The sequence below is a fragment of the Eptesicus fuscus genome, chromosome 20, assembly GCF_027574615.1.
Source record: "Eptesicus fuscus isolate TK198812 chromosome 20, DD_ASM_mEF_20220401, whole genome shotgun sequence".
NCBI lineage: Eukaryota > Metazoa > Chordata > Mammalia > Chiroptera > Vespertilionidae > Eptesicus > Eptesicus fuscus.
The window spans coordinates 29,113,187-29,135,263 of NC_072492.1; the positions used below are offsets into that span (position 1 = coordinate 29,113,187).

The window sequence follows — 22,077 nt, forward strand, 5'->3', positions numbered from 1 at the left end:
GTTCATCAAGTGTAACAAAGTGTACCACTTCGGTGGAGAAGGCTATGCGTGTGTGGGGATGGCAGTATACAGGAAATTTCTGTACTTTCTACTCAGTTTTGCTGTGAACCTAAATAAAGTATCACTCTTTACCTCATGCAAATTAAAAGCCAAAGTATGTGCTATAAGGCCATTTACAGTCTATTCCTACTATCCATCGTGTTACTTCTCTGCCCTCGTCCTTGCATTCTCATACTTGTCAAGCATGCTCCTGCCTCAGGGCCTTTTCACTGGTTGTTTCCACTACCTGGAATGTTCTTTCTCAAGATACCCACTTGCTAACTCCTTAATGGCTCTCAAATCTTTGTTCAGTGCAGCCTACCCTGTCCTTCTGTTTTAAATTCCAACACGTCCCCCGCTCACTCTCTCTCAATATCCGTTTTTGTTTTTCTAAAGCACTTATACCCTTCAAATATTAGATAATTTAGTTTATTATTTTATTTATTTACTTATTTTAATATATTTTATTGATTTCAGAGGGAAGGGAGAGGGCGAGAGATACAGAAACATCAATGATGAGAGTCATTGATCGACTGCCTCCTGCACGCCCCCTACTGGGGATCGAGCCGGCAACCTGGGAATGTGCCCTTGACTGGAATCGAACCTGGGACCCTTCAGTCCACAGACTGATGCTCTATCCACTGAGGCAAACCGGCTAGGACTGATTTTATTTCTTATTTATTGATGGTCTTCTCCCACTAAAATATAAGTTTCAGAGGGCAGAGCTTTTTGTATGTTTTATTTCATTACTATATCCCAAGCAATTACAATAGTACCCAGCATGTAGTAGGTACTTAAACATTTGTAGAATGAATGATTGAATGAAAAAATGAATAAATGAGTGAATGAACAAACCCAAATAGAACATTTAATCCAACTAACTCCTGGTTCAGATGGGGAAAAAGAAGCCCAAGAAAAAAGGTGACTTCTCCAAAGTTGTATAGGATGTCAACAACAGAAATGGCACTAGAACTCGGACCTGAAGACCCTCACATCAGCAGACTTCCCATACACGAATGACACAAATATGTGGCCAAAGCATTTTCCACAAAAGATAAGTAACCCACAAAGCTCAATCTATTGCTTCTCCTGGTATCGTTTTTTTTTTCTTTCTTTTTCTTTCTTTCTTTCTTTCTTTCTTTCTTTCTTTCTTTCTTTCTTTCTTTCTTTCTTTCTTTTTCTTTCTTTCTTTCTCTCTCTCTCTCTCTCTTTCTCTCTCTCTCTCTCTCTCGTTAATCCTCACTTGAGGATATTTTTCTATTGATTTTAGATAGAGTGAAAGGGATGGAAGGGGGGAAAGGGAGAGAAACATGGAGCGGTTGCTTCCAGTACTCCACACCCTACCCCGACAGGGATTGAACCCGCAACCTAGGTATGTGCTCTGACCAGAAATCAAACCTGCCACCTTTTGGTGTATGGAACCATGCTCCAATCAGCTGAACCACCCAGCAAGGGCAGAAATTTGATTATTCTGACACCAACATAACATGCAGAATGTGGACTGGCAATGGGTCACAGCCAATAACAGGAAAGAAAAATAAACTACAGAGTGGGGCAAAAGTAGGTTTACAGTTGTCTGTATGGAAAATGACAATAATACAATAAACTCTAAACCTACTTTTACTCCCCACTCCCAGCCCCGTATTTAAGTAGTACCAAGACCGAAAAACAAACCCTGATTCTGTGCTGAGCCGGAATTTAAATGCAAATCAACTTTTACATGTTACATCAATGTTCTAATCCAGAAATTGCAGTTGAGGTTTATCAAGCACTGTCTGAAAGTGATCAGGTTTTTTCAAACTTTATGTATCATGTCTGATTTAACTGCTTATGCAAGTTAAAGGCCTTTGCCTTGACATTTAAAAAAAAAATGGTGGTAACTCAACTTTACCACCTTATTTGTAAATGTACAGTTCAGTAGTGTCAGTATACTCGTTGTTGTGCAACTGATCTCTGATCTTTTTCATTTTGCAAAACTGAAACTCAATACCCATTAAGCAACCACTCCCCATTCCCCCTCCTCCTAGCTCTGACAACCACCATTCTACTTTCTGTTTTAGGAGTTTGACTACCTTAGATACCTCACATAAGTGGAGTCATACAGTATTTACTCTTCTTCCTTCCTTTTGTGACTGGTGTATTTCACTTAACATAATGCCATCAAGGTTCGTCCGTGTTGTAGAATGTATCAGGTTCCCTTTCTTTTTAAGGCTGAATAATGTTTCATTGTATGTAGTATACACATTTTTAAAAATCCATTTATCCGTTGATGGACATTTGGGTTGCTTCCATATCTTGGCTATTGTGAATGCTATGAACATGGGTGTATGAGTATCTGTTTGAATCCTGCTTTTAATTCTTTTAGATATATTACCTAGATGAGAGATTGCTGGGTCACATGGTAATTCTATTTTTAGTTTTTTGAGGAACCACTCATTTTCCAAAGCAGATGCATCATTTTATATTCCCACCCATCATGCGCTGTAATAGCCATCCTAATGAGTAATTTGCCTTGAATCTTTTTTCAAGTATATATTTATTGATTTCAGAGAGGGAGGAGAGATAGAAACATTAATGATTAGAACCATTGATCAGCTGCCCCCTGCACACCCCCTACTGGGGATCTAGCCCGCAACCCAGGCATGTGCCCTTGGCCAGAATCGAACCTGGGACCCTTCAGTTCGCAGGCTGACGCTCTATCCATTGAGCCAAGCTGGCCAGGGCTACCTTGAATTTTTAAACTGTAGAAATGTGCATAAAATAAGTGGGTATAATTTGCTAACACTTAAAATAATATCTGTTACAGAGTAAACTGTTAAATTTGTTAAATAAATGCACAAATTGCCGAAGTTTATAAGCTGGAAACAGTCTTAATTCTGTAAGTTATATGATTATATGGTAATGGCTTTAACAAAGCTTTAAGTAAAATACTACATAAGTACCAAGAAGAGGAAACTTAAGCCTTAAGGGAAGCCTCTCTTGTCCATTGAGCTGCACAGGTAAGACTTTACATAGGAAACGACATTCCATACAAAAGCATGTTAAAAGTCACAAGTGGGTAAAAGGAAAAATGTACAAATTCAATACATTTGTACTTGAAGCCAGTGCTGGCTGTTCCAAGTGAAGGTAGAATTTTGTCTAAATGTTTTATTTTTTAAAATTTGATTTTACTTCTTATAACTGTTTTAAGAGTACTTAAGATTCGTATGTGTCATGCTGGTTTTTGGTTTTTTTGAAAGACTGAATTTGATCCCACCATTCATATGAGGAAATGAAACACAAAGCAGCTTATGACTCATATCTCCAATTCCCACTGTCAGAGGCAGAGCTAAACTGTAACTCAAATCCAGAGTTTTGTGCACTATGAAGGCCAGCAGAATTTCAGCAGGTCTCATCCCATTTTTTAGCCTTTTAAAGTTAAAAGACCAGGGAAAAGAACGGTATAGTTGCTTTGGTAAAGTCTAAAGCCCCCTGCATTACTGTGCTTTGTCTTTTCCAAAGTACTTTCACGGGCACCATTTCCAAATACTGTTACCTGTGCCTCCGCTGCCACACATCGTTCTTTCCTTGAACAAGAGCACTTCTGTTCTGGTTCCAACAGCTTCTCTCGCACTGTTCTCCAAAGAAAACAGTCTGCAATGTTTAAACCCCAAGTCCTAATCGCAAGTGTTCAGACTAAATTGGAAACACACTATGAATGCAGGAACACTATATTTATTAGGTCAATAATTCATTTTTAGCAATACAAGTACAGAATATATCACAATGCTGGTTACAAACATACTTAGTATGGTTTAATGGTTACAAATAATGGTGGGTACTACAAGTTTGTGATAAGAATGATATGAAAGGTCATTATGACACAATGAAGAATTGTCCAAAAAAAAATCTATCAATGACCTTAGATATTTCTATAGAAATTATTGTGGCACTATTAGTGGGGATTCTCATGTAAAGAATTGTTAGTGATTTGCTTTTAATCATTTCATTAAGAGCTTTTTATTTTTAATCCGTTAAACTAAAATCCCCTGTTGCTTAATAAAGTATAAAAATAGTACTGACCTGGTAATATTTAATAAAATGTAGCATTCATTCACATCATAAAAGTAGAACTAAAATGAAAAGTTTTAGTTACCATGGCAACATATCTTCCCATAAAAGGAATATACAGAAATGAGTAATGTTACACAAATGGTACCTGCAACAGTTATTTAGTGATCCAACATTTAACTTGTGCACCACAAACCAAGTTTTCTAGATATCTATATATAGCATATATTTTTAATCTTAAATTTTACTTTTGAAAAAATGTACACTTCAACAAACTCACTAAGGCCACTCATGCTATCGATACCTAGGATTGCAATTAAAGAAGGGTATTATTTAATAAATCCTAAAGTACACTCCTTCAGATCACCAACAAGGTACAACCAGTTTTCTGCCTAAAACATTCCTGAGATTTGTGGACAATACAACTATACTAGTGTTCAAGCTGGAGATTAATCCAAATGTCAGATTTTAAAGAATTTCCTAACCAGATCTGAGGTTCTCCAAAGCCAAGAGATGAAATATACGTTAATTTTAAAGCAAAATGAAACTCTTAAAAAATTTGCACTAATTATAAATAAGTGTTTTTCCAGTAGTAACTTTGCTATTCAGAAAAAAGAAAAAACAAACAAACAAAACACAACAAGCAGTTTGGAAGCATCAAGGCTACATATTCTGGGGAAAGAATAAATACCAACTGACAGTTAACTATACCTGCTACTTAGCAAACAATTCTTTCAAAAGTATGGCCAAAAGCTTCAATTATGTTTTAGGCATGTTTACTGTTGAGTATTTGCATTAGAAGGAGCAGCCAAGTGGCAACAGTTATTATTTATAAGGTTGCAGTCTCTGTACTTCACCGTATTATGAACTCTTCCCCAAACAGCCTAGAAGCAAAGGTCTTTGTCAAATTTTTTTTTCAAAAATGAAAGCATGTTGGGATTACTATGAAGCAACAGTGAGTTCATTCTTAAGCAGAGACAGAGCTTTGATATGGTAATAAGGGTCCTACGGCTTTGAGCAAAGTCAGTGTTGCGGACCCATAAGAATAATGGTCTAAAAAACCCATTCAGCTCCATTAAACTGGATGCAGAAGTGACTGACCACCTGTGTGGCACATGAGTGTTACAGAGCTCCCTGATGCACCCAACTTGAGTAGCACCAAACTTTAGGAAAAAGACTGGATAAGAGAAATGAAAGTCAGAGAGGATGAGACCAAAGGCCCCCCCCCCTTTTTTTTTTAACATTACTTTGAACTTCCAGAAAAATCTTTTAAGTTGATCTAGGCTTCCTTACACACAATCCTACCACATGAGAAAATTTTGTGAGAGCTATTGGTTATTGTGAGATAAATTTTCTTTACTTCCTTGGAGATTTTTTTTTTTTTAAATTCTAGAAATTATGGTGACATTTACCTCTCTAACTTATTCTAAACATTCCACACTATAAATTATTAGGGTAGTATTCTTCATTAGAACCATAAATAGCATATTAAGTTACATTACTAACAGAAGATGACAATCTCTTTTCTCAATCTAGTGTATTTGCATTATATCAAAGTGCTTGGATTGACAGAAAACTACATTAAAGTAGTGATAATAAGGGAAAACTGCCAATAATGATTTTTATTTTTTAGATAAAACTGGCTGCCACTTAACATTATTATGCTGCGATCCTAGGCTCCTAGTATCATGTTGCTTTATCACAGAATATGAGCTAAGTTAAGCTCAAACTGAATGAGGCCTTAAGTCATTTGCTTGATTTTATCCTAGGAAATGTTATATGTGCACAAAACCCAAAAATATAGATTTAAAAAAAACTTCATATGGAAACATGTTTCAAAATATTTATTGAAAAACAATTTACCATGACATTCCTATACCACAAACATACCACAGGACTCTAAATAACCAACAAAAGTATACAAAGCCTATCCTGAAAATATCTTTGGAGGTATTAAATATATAGGCCCATGAGGATAGAGCTGAGTAAACTTAAAAATGTTAGTCCTTGGTCACACAGACTATTTGGTAATTAATAAAGAGGTGCCGCTTGGCATTAGATTGCAATTAACTGGGAGGGGGGAGGTGCAGGTGTGCCAATGTACTCTTTTAGAAATTAGAAAGAAAACAATTGATATCAAGATTACAGCATAAAATTTGCAAAAGCCTCCCAATATTTAAACCAAAAAAGGGGGAGAGTAGAAGAATATCATGTAAGGAAAAATATCTTGTAAATAAATTACATCTAGAAAATTTTTACTTTAGAAAATTAACTTTCATTTGTAATGCTAACAACAAGACACCCAGGTAAAACATACATGGTGTCAAAACAAGCCAAAGGAAAATCGTTTGGGCAAAAAAATGAAAAAGGATCGCAAGTCAAATTTATAGAAAATATTCCTTTATTAACTTTTGGTCAAGAATATGTTTGTATATTTTCAGAAAACAACTCCGAGACCATGTGGATTCCTACAACAGAGAGGAAGTGACAGGAATGTTCCAGCCATGAAGACAGAAGAGAAACAGTCCAGAGATGGAAGACGCTGACCATGCCTTGCCATACTAGCAGTCAGCAGATGTGCGTCACTGCAGATTGCCCAGGACCAAACCAGAGAGGGTCGGACCTGCATTACCACCATTTGTCCACCATCCAGAACTGAAATATCATTGCTGTTATGTACACATAAACAACTGTTGGACATAGAAATCGGGACTCAAAAGAACTGTTGGCCCGGAAAGAAACTCACTATAGACTGATTCATTTGCCTCTCAGCATAACCATTATTGCTTGTCTCATTTTCGGTTCCTATAAGTGTATTCCTAGTATCACATGAGCTCACTCATCTAGGGGAAATGATGAACAACATAGACTGAAGAACAAGAACAGCATTGATCAGACCGTCAGACCTCAGAGGGAAGGTAGGGGAGGGTGGGGACAAGGGAGATAGATCAACCAAAGGACTTGTGTGCTTGCATATGAGCCTAACCAGTGATCACGGACAACAGGGGGATGGGGGCATGCGTGTGGGGGGGTTTGGGATGGGAATGGGGGGGGGGTTGATGACAAATATGGGATACCTTAATAAAGTAATTTAAAAAATAAAATAAAATAAAAAAGGAAAAAAAAAAAGAAAACAATTGAATAAACAGGTTTTAAAATCATGTAGATATAATCTTAGGATCTGGGCTTGTGTAATCTCATTAGGTACCTCCCCCAATCAATCCCCTCCCGGGGACTTAAAAAATACTGGCTCATAACTAACAAGACTGCAAGTAACAGTTTTAAACAAGGTTATATTCGGGAAGTTCAAACAAGTGTTTAAAATCAAATTTATCTGAAATCTCCAATTAATTTTTCTGTATTGAATGTGACGGACAGTTTAAATATTCCCCACCTCCCACCCCAACATGCATGTTAAAAGAAAACCAAAATTCAACACACATCCACTCACCCATAGACTACCCCAGGCAGTCAGCCAGGGATAACATCTCTAACAGCCAAGTCATGGACCCCTGAAAATAGGGGGGAAAACCCTGATTCTTAACTATAGAGGCACAAAATAGGCCACTATAATAAGAACTGAGGTAACAGCAAAAGATCATTTTGTTGCTTGGATTGCTACATGTCACACTTCTCAAATTTGAATATTACCTCAACATTAAACAACCTGACTTATATAAAAAATATCAAAACCCAGTAAACAGAAAAAAAAAAAACAAGTTAGTGAGATAAACATATTAGGGAATTTTTCCACTTGACTCTTGAATTTCAAATAAAATGACCCAGGTGTACTAATATGACCTAGTTGTACCATCTTTACCATAAAAATGAAAGATTTCTAAGACTTGTTTATTTGGGGCATTCATTTTTCTATTAATCCCTACAAACCATATAGTAACCTAAAATTCTCATCCGGACAAGAGAAATTTCATGACTCTTAGCCAGTATACTTGTTAACCGCACTGATTATTAGGGTAACATTTAAAATGAGGGGGATGGATGCAGCAGGTATTACAGACTTTCTTATGGCATTGCCATCTGTGTACCTTGACTAAAGCCATGCCACTTAAATTGCCAAGTTTGGTGTCTATTACATGAATATAATTTTTGCATTATCACTTTTCATTATACATCTAAGTGAAATCATTCTACCGATAAAGGTAAATGCAGGGGCTAAAATATAATCTAAAGCCGCTGGTCCAAATAACCCTTTAACCCTTCCTACATTAGGCTGGTCCTTTTTAGATCCTCCTGGTCCTGTTAGCAAATGTTATAAGAGCATCTTGCATTGTTGTACCAAAAGAAAAGAAAAACCAAGAGTTAAAACTGCTGGCCTATCAGCTTTTCTATTACTTACAGATCAACACTGGTCCAGTACAGATGAATCTGACAGCCCTTCCCTTGTAAGAGCTCTGGAGTGGCTGTATCCACTTCTCTGGGTTAGGTAGCCAACCCAAGTCAGGATGTCCCTCTTCTACTAGTACTTCTGTTAATTTTCTATACTGCATATAAAGATTTTCCCCATGAAATTTCTTTACAGTACAGTATTGAATACCTCCATAAGGAAGAATTATATGTTAAAAAGTTGTTAAAATCATCCTTACATAATAAGAATGCAACTCTTAAAACTCTTAAATAGTTTTATTAGGGGTTCTTTTTTCCTTTCAGGCTTTCTGCAAAATTATTTAAAAAGAAAAAAAAATTCCTTTTGTTTGTTCTACTAAGTTGAAAATATGGGCCAGACTACTTATACATGCGGTACATGCGGAATATAACTGAATATATGCTTATACCTACGGACACTCTGTAAGATAGGGATCACCCAAATAGGGTCAATGGACTGGACCAGTGTTTCAATGCAAATTCCAGCCCCAAAAAACAACATGGTTTTGATTTCACAGTATGAATTCCCTGGAATCTGGGAAAAGGTATATTAGTTAACTGAGGTCAGGCCTCAGCAGCTCGGTCCCTCAGCATGCTGAGAAATCAGAAAGGACTGCACCACTTCTTCAGTGGACTGGGGGCTGGTATTGACGTCTTCAAGAGCATCGGTCACTGAATACTGTCGATCTCGCAACCGGTTCCAGTTAGACAGAATATTGTGATATTCAAACACTTTCTCGTAATTTCCAATGGAGTTGTAAAGTTTAATGAGACCTCGGTAATCATATTCTAGTCCACTATAGCCTTCACCAAAAAGTTTCTTCCCTGAAAGTAACAAATAAACAAACAATAACACATAGAAAGAAAAGAAAAAGAAAGTTCATATAAGGAAATAACAAACAAGTTTCTATAAGACAACACGAGTTCAGTTCTTTAAATAGGGTGGCTTGGTTTTCATTCCCTTGAAAGGAATAAATTCATTTCTTGCAGCAGTGCTTACCAACCCAGTCCTATCCAAAAGCTAGCTCTAAGGCTTTCAAAACTTTTTCTGCCCAAAGCAGTTTGTTTCACCAGAATAAAATTTCATAGTTTGAAAGACTGATTTGAAGAGATCTAAAAGTAAAGAATAATAGTAGCACCTTCAACGATAGAAAAATACACTGCACAAGGCTAATCACTGTAGCACACTTTATGATTGCAAAATACTAGAAACAAATGAGAATAACCACAGTATGTCCACTCAATGTTATATTATGCATCTCTACACAAAGGAGGAAGCTCTTAGCTCTCTATGAACTGAAATGGAACAACTTATAGGGGATATTGTTAAGTGTAAAATGAAAAGCAAAGTACAAAAGTACTTATAGTATGCTATCTTTGTGTAAGAAAGGGAAAACAAAATATTTATGTATTTGAACATTTGTGCATAAAGATACACAGAAAGGGTAAATGAGAAAATAATGAAATTGGTTACTCATAACAAGTGGGTGAGAAGTGGGTAGAGAAATTTAGGGGGATATCACACATCTATGAACATATCTTTCTCTAAATAGTTCTAACTTTTAGAACATTAATATTTCACATACTCAAAAAAAAATTTAGCCAAGTAAATAAAGATGGGGGAAATGTTATACAAACATAAACAATGAACCTAATTATGTTTAAAATGAATAACTTACTCTGACTAGGTGGGGTGCGGAAGAATAATAACCCAAGTAAATTTTGAAATATTCTGAGTATGCTAAAGAAAAATAAAACTAAAAAATTATTGAATTCTAATTAGTAGGTTTGTTTTTCACAGTACTAAAGGGTAACAATTCTAAAACTACGTTATGTGTATTTTAGGGCTGAGCAAGTAAAAATATTATAGATAATGGGGAATCCACACATACAAGAGATACATGGTTTGACAAAGGTAGAACTGCAGAGGAGAGAGGACAATCTTTTGAAAAAAGTGGTCCCTTGGAGTGCTGTCCAGTGCACCAAAAAGTTTGTGGGTTTGATACCCCCCTAACCTAGGTTGTGGATTTGATCACGGTTAGGGTGTGTACTAAAGGCAACGGACAATTCTCTCTCAATCAATGTCTGTCTGTCTCTCCCTTCCTCTCTAAAAAGAAGTCCTTAGTAGAGGATTTAAAAAAAAAAAAAGGTTCTGGGGCAACTGTATATCCACAATGGGGATGGGGGGGGGAGGGAGAGAAGGGTAAGGAAAAATTTGATCCTTACCTCGCACAATAAAAACAAAATCAATTTCAGGGCTATAGATCTAAATGTGAAAAGTAAAATAAAGTTTCCAGAAGATAATCTTCTAAATGAATATCTTCATGACTTTGGGGTAGGAAATATTTCTTAAACAGAATACAAAAGATGCTAATCATAAAAGAAAAAACTCCAATATATTTGATTACATTAAAATCTAAAACTTCGGTTCTTTGAAAGGCGTCATTAAAAAACAAGCAGTAGAGTGATCTGCAACACATATAACCAACAAAGGACTTGTTAAATCCATATTATATAAAAAACTTCTATAAACCAGTAAGAAAATGACAGAGAAGTCAATATAAAAATGGAGAAGTTGCCCTAGCCCAGTGGTCGGCAAACTCATTAGTCAACAGAGCCAAATATCAACAGTACAACGATTGAAATTTCTTTTAAGAACCAAATTTTTTAAACTTAAACTTCTTCTAATGTCACTTCTTCAAAATAGACTCGCCCAGGCTGTGTTATTTTATGGAAGAGCCACACTCAAGGGGCCAAAGAGCCGCATGTGGCTTGCAAGCCGCAGTTTGCCAACCACGGCCCTAGCCAGTTTTGCTCAATGGATAGAGCATCGGCCTGTGGACTGAAGGGTTCCGAGTTCGATTCCAGTCAAGGACACGTGCCAGGGTTGCGGGCTCGATCCCCAGTAGGGGCGTGCAGGAGGCAGCCAATCAATGATTCTCTCTCATCATTAATGTTTCTATCTCTCTCTCCATCCCCCTTCCTCTCTGAAACCAATAAAATATATTTTTTTAAAATAAATAAAAAACAAAAATGGAGAAGTTCTAATAGGCACATTAAATGATGATCACAGTATCTTATTTTCTGATATTTAAGTCCGAACTGGAAACAATCCAAATGTTCTGAAAACCCATTAACAGTAGAATGAATAAACAAATGATATACTTATCCAATAATATATTATTATAGCACTGGAAATCAACAGACAATAGTCGTCTGGAACAACACAGATGATTTTCATTATTCATGTTCACCAAAAGAAGCCAGAGATATAAAAATATATGTTATATGATTCCATTAATACCAAGTTAAAAAACCAGGTAAACCTGATCTATAATTAAATCCAGAGAATGGAGGGGGTAATAATTACACAAATACTTTAATTTTTAAAATAACTATTTTTGCCTATACTTGATGTTGTGTCATACTTCATTCTGGTTTCAACATCAATAAATCATGTTTAGTAAAATGTTCCAGATGATTTTTGGGAAGTTTCTAGAAAAACTGGGTAGCTCTAAACTGATTTAAATCTTGGTAACACTTCCCTTATACAATATATAAGATATGTTGATCGCTAAATCAACTGACCAAGAAACTTATAAAATAACATACCAATTGCTATAGATCGCAAATAAAGTTTCTCAGCATTTTCATACTGATTCATGTCATAATTATATAAAGAAGCCAGATGTCCCACTGAAAGAGCAACTTCATAATCTTCTTGACCAAGAAGTTGCTCTTTAATCTGAATTGCTTTGATATGCATTTCTTCAGCTTCCTGAAAAAAAAAAAAAATTAAGCCATACAAACCATTAGATTGTGCTTTGCCTTATGTCAACAATTCTTACCCAATAAACAAGATTCTTCTATGCTCAAGAGATTTTATGGATGTCATAAGGTAATCAGATCAGAGAATATACTATGTTATTCCAAAAGTTAACTATGGGAAGCATTAACAATTTGGGGAAGCTATGTATATAACCTAATGATAGTAATGATAGTAATAACCTAACTGATATATAAATCCAGTTCTATGCCAAAAGTAACAAGAGAAAACTTGTCCTGGTAATAAAAAGTTGTTAGAAGAAAATATCATTAAAACATTTTTAAATGAAAATTATTTCTTTCAGTTAACACACTCTAAAATTTAACTGAACCTTGTGAAGCTTGAAATTTCATACGCTAGCATGTTGATTTATACAGAAGTATATTTTATTTTTTGGAGTTATAATTTTTATTCTGACAAATTAAACTCAGGTTAACTGAGGAATAAGTAGATTGAGTTTCAGGTAAAAAATATTAGGCAGGTGCTCCCATCCTTTCCTCATTGTGACCCTAAAATGGATATTAAGAATTTATAACCCAGCCCTAACCGGTTTGGCTCAGTGGATAGAGCGTCGGCCTGCGGACTGAAGGTTCACAGGTTCCATTCCGGTCAAGGGCATGTACCCTGGTTGCGAGCACATCCCCAGTAGGGAGTGTGTAGGAGGCAGCTGATCGATGTTTCTCTCTCATCGATGTTTCTAACTCTCTATCCCTCTCCCTTCCTCTCTGTAAAAAAAAAAACAAAACAAAAAAATAAAAAAAATCAATAAAATATTTTAAAAAATTATAGCCCAAAATTCTAAGAGAAATTCAGTAAATCTTATCACTATGATTAATAATACTTGAAATATCTGACATTTCTTGCATACCCACTATGTGCTAGGCATTCTGCCACGTGCTGTACTCAACCTACCTAAAAACTATGTTTTAAGTCTAACTATAACATGTCTTTAGGGTTTGATATATTTCTTATTTTTCCAAGATCTGAATTTTTGAAACATTTATATTTTAACTATGTTGCTTTATACTAGATATTTTCTCAAAATTTTTCCAGGTTTTTTTTTTTCATTTTTATTGTTGAAAGTATTACATATATCCCCTTCCCCCCATATATTTTCCCAATTTTTAATGAAATAAAGTATGGGTAAAATAAATGTATACTTTATTATTTAAGATTATGCTTTATTGCCCTGACCGGTGTGGCTCAGTGGATAGAGCGTCGGCCTGCGGACTGAAGGGTCCCGGGTTCGATTCCGGTCAAGGGCATGTACCTTGGTTGCGGGCACATCCCCAGTAGGGGGCGTGCAGGAGGCAGCTGATCGATGTTTCTCATCGATGTTTCTAACTCTCTATCCCTCTCCCTTCCTCTCTGTAAAAAATCAATAAAATATATTTAAAAAAAAAAGATTATGCTTTATTACTTTAGATTATTTAGAGAAAGAAAAATATAGTAAAACACATTTCTACCTTAAATTTTCTCATTGACTGATAAAGTCTTCCAAGGTTTCCATAGTGTTTTGCAGTCTGGACATTGAATTCCCCAAAAGCTTTTTTAGCCAGTTGGAGTGAAGATAGGTGCAAATCATGAGCTTCTTGAAGCAGCCTCTGTTCAGTTTCTTTATTATGACAGTCAATTGCAATCTCCTCTAAAATAAGTGCTGAATAAGAAAGCAATGAAATTAGTGTACTTTCAAACCATCTATCAGAGCTAATCTGAGCATATAATTTAAAATTAAATGCATATATACGTGGATATGGTTTAAAACTGGTAAGAAGAAAGTATTCCACTTCACTGGGGGAAAAACACAGTTTTGAGGGGGGGTGTTATTCAAATTTAAGAAAAACAGTGGTCGCCGAAACCGGTTTGGCTCAGTGGATAGAGCGTCGGTCTGCGGACTGAAAGGTCCCAGGTTCGATTCCGGTCAAGGGCATGTACATTGGTTGCAGGCACATCCCCGGTAGGGGGTGTGCAAGAGGCAGCTGGTCGATGTTTCTCTCTCATCGATGTTTCTAGCTCTCTGTCCCTCTCCTTTCCTCTCTGTAAAAAGTCAATAAAATATATTTAAAAAAAAAAGAAAAAGAAAAACAGTGGTGTTTCAAATTATTTGCAGAATTAATTGTACTAGACTGTTATACATTGCCAGTATGAATTTGTTTTATAAAGGAAAAGGCAAACATTTTAAAGTTATGAAACTGTGTCGAGGAGAACCTAAGCACAGTTGAAAATTTTGTAACTACACTATTATCAAATATAACCTTTAATCAAATACAACAGAAGAACTGGTTTCCTTCTACTTGACCAACCAAATCAGGTATAAAGATAGTTCACTTTCAAAGTCACATTCAAGGTTTCAAGTTTCACTTAAAGCCTTAAAGAGTCTTTTACCAGGTAATTTTATTTCTAGGAAAACTGGCCATGTGCACAAAAGTAAAAGAGATTTTGATCACTGTAGCATTTTTAAAGAACAAAGGATTAAAAACAATATAAAGGTCCAAAAACAGAGGTGAGGTTAAAAATATCAGAAAAAAGGACATATACCTACTTGTACTAATATGGAAAAATGTTCATAATAAGTGTAAAAAAAGATTGTAAAACTAGGAAAAAAATGTATTCATTTATTTTATTATTGAGTGCAGAAAAAGTCTAAAAATATTTCACCAAAATGTTGCTTGTGGATTGGTAAAACTTCAGGTGACTTTTTTCTCTTTTCTATCTTTTAATTTTTGACATTGATCATATATTACTTGTGTAACTTTTAAAATGCAAACTGGTGCCCAGCCAATATAGCACAGGGGGAGCATTCACCCATGAACCAGGAGGTCACAGTTTGATTCCCAGTCAGGGTACATGCCCAGGTTTCAGGCTTGATCCCTAGTAGGAGGTGTGCAGAAGGCAGCAAATTGATGATTCTCTGTCATCATTGATGTTTCAATCTCTCTCTCCCTCTCCCTTCATCTCTAAAATCAATAAAAACATGTTTAGCCTGGCTGTGGTTGCTCAGTGTTGACCTATGAACCAGGAGGTCATGTTTCAATTCCTGGTCAGGGCACATGTCTGGGTTGTGTACTCGATCCCCAGTGGGGGGCGTGCAGGAGGCAGCCAATCGATGATTCTTTTTTATCATTGATGGTTCTATCTCTCTTTCCCTCTCCCTTCCTCTCTGAAATCAATAAAATATATATATATTTTAAATGTTTAAAAAATAAAATAAATGCAAACTAAGAGGGGAGGAAAAACCCTGTTTCAGAATTAAGGTAAAATTTATCCAACATACATGGAGTTACCACAAGGGTGACCTAATTATGGTGGCAAAATAAATGCCTTAAATGCTTGGTAGTGATTATAGGAAAAGTTAAAATAAAAAAAGAACGTGGTATTTGTTAAGAGTCTTAAAACAGCCCTCGCCGGTGTGGCTCAGCGGATAGAGCCTCGGCCTGCGGATTGAAGGGTCCCAGGTTCGATTCCGGTCAAGGGCATGTACCTTGGTTGCAGGCACATCCCCAGGTGGGGGTGTGCAGAAGGCAGCTGATCGATGTTTCTCTCTCATCAATGCTTCTAACTCTCTCTCCCTCTCCCTTCCTTTCGGTAAAAAATCAATAAAATATATACTTTAAAAAAAAGAGTCTTGAAACATTAAGGATAATGCGATATGCAGCAGAAGAATCCTGCACTATAAAGCTGAAGGCATGTGAAAAACCCATCTTCAGTTTGCTATCCATGTTACTGTGCAATAATCCTTCATGTTATACATGAATGAATGCATGTAAATGAAGAAAGGGATGGGGGCTAGACATTCTCGCTTATTAACCATGCTATAGGAGAGAAGCAAACAACCTTTCATTACGAACCACTGGCAATTATTTATTTATTTGTTGTTTTTAATCCTCATCTGAGGATATTTTTCCATTGATTTTTTTTTTTTAAGAGTGGAGAGAAAGGGAGAGACAGAGAGAAATATCGATGTGAGAGAAACACACGGATTAGTTGCCTCCTGTACCTGTCCCAACTAGGGCCCAGGCCAGGGAGGAGCCTGTAACTAAACTGAGGTATGTACCCTTGACTGGAATCGAGCCCTGTACCCTTCGGTTCACAGGCTGACGCTCTATCCACTGAGCCAAACCAGACAGGGCTGGAAATTACTTTAAATCAGTGAATCTGCTATCCTAGTATATAGATACAGTCTAATCCTAAGCACTACCCCTGAAGAAATAAAAAATATCCTTATTTTATACCATATATCAATTAAAAAATATCAGAGACTAGACATCAATTATAATTGATAGCTAAAGAAATCTAATACAGACAGACAGATAAATGGTGAAGACTAAATTACAAAGGGTACCTTTCACCCTCTTTGAAGAAGCCAAAAGAAGATGATCTTCAGGTAGGATGTGGGTAATGATACCAATAGCTCTTTCTGCATGAAATCTGCAATACAGATAGATATATTCTGGCATTTCTTCCCCACCCCCGCTTCCCTCTCAGGCCTTCTTACCTCCCTCCCTCTCTTTAACACCAAGTCATCAAATTAAACCTTCAGAGCCCACCATTTAGATAGAAATAAGCAATACAGATAGATAAGTATATTCTGGTATTTCCTTTTAGTTACAAGTGACTTAAGCATTCTTGAAAAACACAATTTATAATATAATACTGAGAATTTCTAACATCTGTAGTATAGAACAATTTTTTTTTTTTTTGGTTTAAATTTCTATCTGCTTGTGAACTGAACTTTTAACATCCAATGGATTCCCATCTCCCTCAGAATAAACTATAAAGTTGTTATTACAACCTACAAAGCTCAAAACAATCTTTTACTGGGCTACCTCTCTAACCTCATCTCCCACCATTTTTAAAAACACTTCCAGTCACACAGTTTTCTGAATATGCAAATCATGTTCTTACGTAGGACTCTGAAATACTCTTCCCTTGACTATCTACATGGCTCACTCCTCATTGAAAAGCCTTTCTAGCTTATACAAAAGTCCCTAAATAATCTACAACCACTCTCTAAACTCCTAGTTTACTTTATTCTTCACAACATGCATTCTCACCTGATAGGTTTGGTTATTTGTTTATGGCCCATCTCACCAAGCAGAAGGTAAGCTATTTGTCTATCTTATCTGTCAGTTCCTTAAAAAATCTCTAAGCTTTCTATCTCCATCTTCCAAGTAATCATTATTTTATTACATTAAATATCTTCTAATTCACTGTCTATTTAATTGTGTCTAATATGCTAGCTAACTTACCTACTGAGTTTTAATATCAATTAGCACTTTATAAATCTAGCTATGTTTTCTTTTTTTATAACAGCTCTTATATTAAGACGTAATTCATACCACATAATTCACCTATTTAAAGTGTACAGCTCAATAATTTTTAGTATGTTGACAGAGTTGTGTACCCATCACCACAATCAACTTCAGAATATTTTCATCACCCCAAAAAGAAACTCTGTGCCATTAGCAGTAACCCTACATTTTCCTTCAACCGCTTAGCCCTACACAACTAACCACCTTTACTTTCTGCCTCTATGCATTTGCCTATTCTGGATATTTCATCCTACATAATAAAAAGGTAATATGCAAATTGCATCACTCCGGTACGCCCACGATTGGGCCGGCTGGAGGCACGGGGGGGCGGGACTCAGGGTGGCCGATTGGCTGGCGGGAGGAGCCATGGGGCCTGCTGAAGACACCGGTGGCGGAACTCGGGGTGGCCGATTGCGTGGCTGCGGGTACCAGTTTTCCGCGGGCACCAGTTTTCCTCTGGTCACCCCCAGATCAGAGCGCCTCCCAAGTCCCGCCCTCAGCCTTCGGGAGGTGCTCCGATGGGCGGGTGGCCAGCCGAAAACTGGTGCTGGCAGCCAGGTGAAGGAAAGTCTATTGCACGAAACTTCGTGCAACGGGCTTCTAGTATAAACATAATCATACAAATGTTGTTCTTTGTGACTGGCTTCTTTCACTTAGTACATGTTTTTCAAGGTTCATCCATTCTGTAGCATGTATCTGATGTTTTGTTTTTAAATCTGTTTTTTTCTTTTTGTTTCCCCTCCAAACTATTACTGATTCCTTCTTTAATATCAGGGTCAGCAATTATTTTCTGTAAAGGGTCAGATAGTAAAGATTTTAGGTTGTGTGGGCCACACATGCTGTCCCAACTACTCTACTCTGCTGTTGTAATGTGAAAACAGTCAGACAATACATAAGAGAAGGAAAAATGCTATGTTCAAATAAAACTTTATTATGCCTGTATGCCATAGTTTGCCAACCCATTTATATCTTTAATCATTTAAGAATACTTACTTTATATAATATCAACCAAAATTTCTGTTAAGCGACATTCTTAGGGTCCTAATCCTGTTCATTATGTCTACTGACTCTCATTCATAAGGAAATGTTGCCCTACTTATTTTTAATTTTTTAGAATGGTGAGTTCATCTTAGGTTGAGCTGAGTCTATGGGAAATCTATAAGGTTTGGTTTGAGGGTTATTTCCAAGAGTTTCACATTTTCTCTTGAAAAGCATCCCAAGAGAATTAGTCTCAATGCTTTTCAATGTTTTTCTCAATTTGAGGGTTCCTGCATGCATGATGCCCAAACACAAGAGTGCTACATGTCTGTAGTTGTAAATATCCCTATGAGGAATTTCTGACAAGTTTCCTTGTCATCTCTCTTGCTAGTGGCCAAAATTTTTTTTCTAGTCTACCCTTCCCTAAGAGTAGCCTTGATCCTGGCTTCAAGTGAATTCAGTTCTAACTCACAGCTTACTGTAGGCTAAATGCTTTGTCTCTTAAACCCAGGTCTGCTGTTCACCAAAGATTACAGAAACTTGTAAGCTTTCCCACTTCTCCAGGGCAGTTATACCATAGTTTGGATTTTAGTTGATTATTTAATTTTTTGAATTTTAGTGCATTATTGGCCCATGGAAGCTTCCTTCTTCTTTTGCAAAATCAGTTATGCATTTTAAAAAATAATTGTTTTACTCAGTATTTCTGTGTGTTCTGGACGAGAAGTTTTTAGGTTAAGTCTGTCATTTAGCCAGAGGCTACTACTATATTACTCACAAGAAAAATTATTGGAGAAAATATTCAAAAGATAAGTTATCCATACTAATAAAAGGGTAATATGCTAATTAGACCGGACGTCTTCCGGATGACCATCCAGACGTCCTTCCTAACAAAGCCAGGCCCGGGCAAAGCTGCCCGCCCATGGTTCCCTGCAGCTGCGGCCAGCTCGGGCAAAGCCGATTCGGGTCCAGGGTGCCTGCAGCCAGCTGGAGGAGGGAATCCTGGGTGCCGGGTGCGGGGCTGAGGCAGAGGTGGTTAGGAGCGATCAGGCCAGCAATGGAGCAGTTAGGGGCGATCAGGCAGGCAGGCAGAGGTGGTTAGGGGCGATCAGGCAGAGAGAGGGGTTAGGGGCAATCAGGCAGGCAGGCAGGCAGGCAGGCAAGCAGTTAGGAGCCAGCAGTCCCAGATTGTGAGAGGCATGTCCAACTGCTGACTTAGACCCGATCCCACAGGGATCGAGCCTAAACCGGCAGTCGGACATCCCCATGGGGTCCTGGATTGGAGACGGTGCAGGCCAGGCTAAGGAACCCCCCCGCCCCCTGCATGAATTTCATGCTCTTGACCTCTAGTATTCTATAAGAAGATATACAAGTCTCTATATTAAACCACATAAACTCTAAATGAATGGCTTATAAATTGGTATGATTTTAAAATGTCAAAGACATTTTAGGCATCATATTAGAGCTCCAGGAAGACAAATTTAATGCATAAAGTACATTAAATACTACTGTAGTAGGACAAACAAAACAAAACAATAGCAAGAGCATATAATCCCTCATGAAAAGGAACATGGAACTTACAGTGCATTGTCAAATTTCCCAGAGCTATATTGGTGAACATAAGAAGAATAAGCCAAGTCTTCATGAGCTGTTGCTACATGGATATTTTTGCCACCAAACACTGACTGCCGAATGTCAAGGGCTGCCTGAAAAATCATCAAAATAATTGATAATACTGTAAATCCTTAGAAACCACTACTCAGTTAAATTAAGCATCCTAGTAATTTAAATATATATCCTATATACTTATCTCATCAGTTTTTAAGTAAAGTCATGCTGCAGTTAAATCACAATAGAACATAAAAGTTACCTACAAGGCTTGATTTTCTGAAGACTGAGTCTGACTCAAAAGGCAATGGCTTAAATATAAAAACCATTCATATATCTTGAGAATCATATCAGTGTTTTTTTCTATGTTTTTCAGAAGTGAACTATAAAATCAAGGATACCTTGTCCAGAACCATGGCAAAAACATAATTTACCTGAGAAAGATTCAGATAAGGCTTAAAATAGCTTTGTCTCTATTGACCCTCCTTGCTATTACAAAGGCAGCTATGACTTGACTAAATAAACAAGGACAAGCCAACATCTGGGCAAATGAAATGGAAGAGTGCTCTTTCATATGAGCCCACAATCCACAACTCTTTTCCTGGATGATTCTATTTAATCCTTAAAACATTAACTTGTAAGCTTTCTAGATATTAGTCAACTAATGGTGTGCCATATATGAGTAGGGGCTTAGAAAGTTATTTTTTGAGAGTAGTTTATACACTGAAAACAACTACAGGTCAGCAAATCAATTTAGGTTGAAAGAAAAAAAGTGTAACCATTAACATACCTGATAAATTGCAACAGACTGACAGATATTATCTACATTGAGTAAGTAGAAACCATAATCTAGCAGCGTGTCAGAATATTTTGGGTGTTTGGATCCAAAATGATCCCTAAAAAAAGATACAAAACTATTAGGGAATCAAGTAGAGACAGATAATTTGAAGTGGTATTTTTAATAACAATCACCTACCGTGCCAAATATACTGCATGTTTAATTAACTGTTCTGCCTTCTTAAATTCACGTTTTACAACACAAGCCTAAAGATAAAGTAAAAAATTATTAAATAACTCTCAGTGTGTTAAAATAAGTATAGTTTAAATATTCAAACTATAATGGTCAAAAAGAAAAAGCACCTTCAAACATAAGAAGTGTTCTATTTGTAATTCTTTTCCTTCCAACTTGAAAATTATATTATAAACAGATCTAAATATATCCTGGGAAATTATAAAGATTAAAGTTTTGATAGCCATGCCCAATACAAACCTGCTATAACAAAGCTACCTTACAAAGTTGGTATACTCCCATCCTTCCTTATTATTAAAATAAAATGGTGGGGATAGGGCTTACCATGTTATTTTCTAGGGCACTTATTTATATTCCAGTTCTAGACTAGCTTTACAACTATCGTATCATTTTCATCTGACAAGTTTTATATGCACAGAATTTTTAGTTTTCCTTTTACTTCTTAAAATATTTTGATTTATGAGGATAGTCAGTAGTTTTAAAACTCTAATTATCATTTGTATACAGAAATAGAAATCTTGAACATATATTTCATTTTTTTTATATTAAATATATGCCCTGGCTGGGTAGTTCAGTTGGTTAGAGCATTGTCCCAAATGCCAAGGTTGAGGGTTTGATCCCCATTCAGGGCACATATAACAAACCAATGAATGCATAAGTAACTGAAACAAATCAAAATCTTTCTCTCTAAAAATCAATAAAAAATATTTACATAATTTCACAGAAATTGTACTCTTCTAAATCTTTACTTTTAGAATCTGTCTTCTAATTGATAGTAAAACCAACCAAAATGTAATATTCAAAACTGAAAAACCTATGAGTATAGATAGAGCATATTTAAAATGTACATTAAT

The 22,077-nt window shown here is 36.4% G+C and overlaps 1 protein-coding gene across 1 annotated transcript in view; it reads right to left on the bottom strand.

Annotated features, from left to right (window-relative positions):
* Positions 1-3,737: 3,737 nt before the first annotated feature.
* The window catches only part of APPBP2 (amyloid beta precursor protein binding protein 2), a 48,388-nt gene continuing 30,048 nt past the window's right edge, over positions 3,738-22,077 (bottom strand). The window contains exons 7-13 of the mRNA XM_008149502.3: positions 21,170-21,237; positions 20,984-21,089; positions 20,167-20,291; positions 16,641-16,726; positions 13,765-13,955; positions 12,085-12,250; positions 3,738-9,297 (exon numbers count right to left, since the gene is read on the bottom strand). Of these exons, the coding sequence (XP_008147724.1) occupies positions 9,044-9,297; positions 12,085-12,250; positions 13,765-13,955; positions 16,641-16,726; positions 20,167-20,291; positions 20,984-21,089; positions 21,170-21,237 (996 nt within the window). The 3' untranslated portion in view covers positions 3,738-9,043. The remainder of the gene's footprint in view (positions 9,298-12,084; positions 12,251-13,764; positions 13,956-16,640; positions 16,727-20,166; positions 20,292-20,983; positions 21,090-21,169; positions 21,238-22,077) is intronic.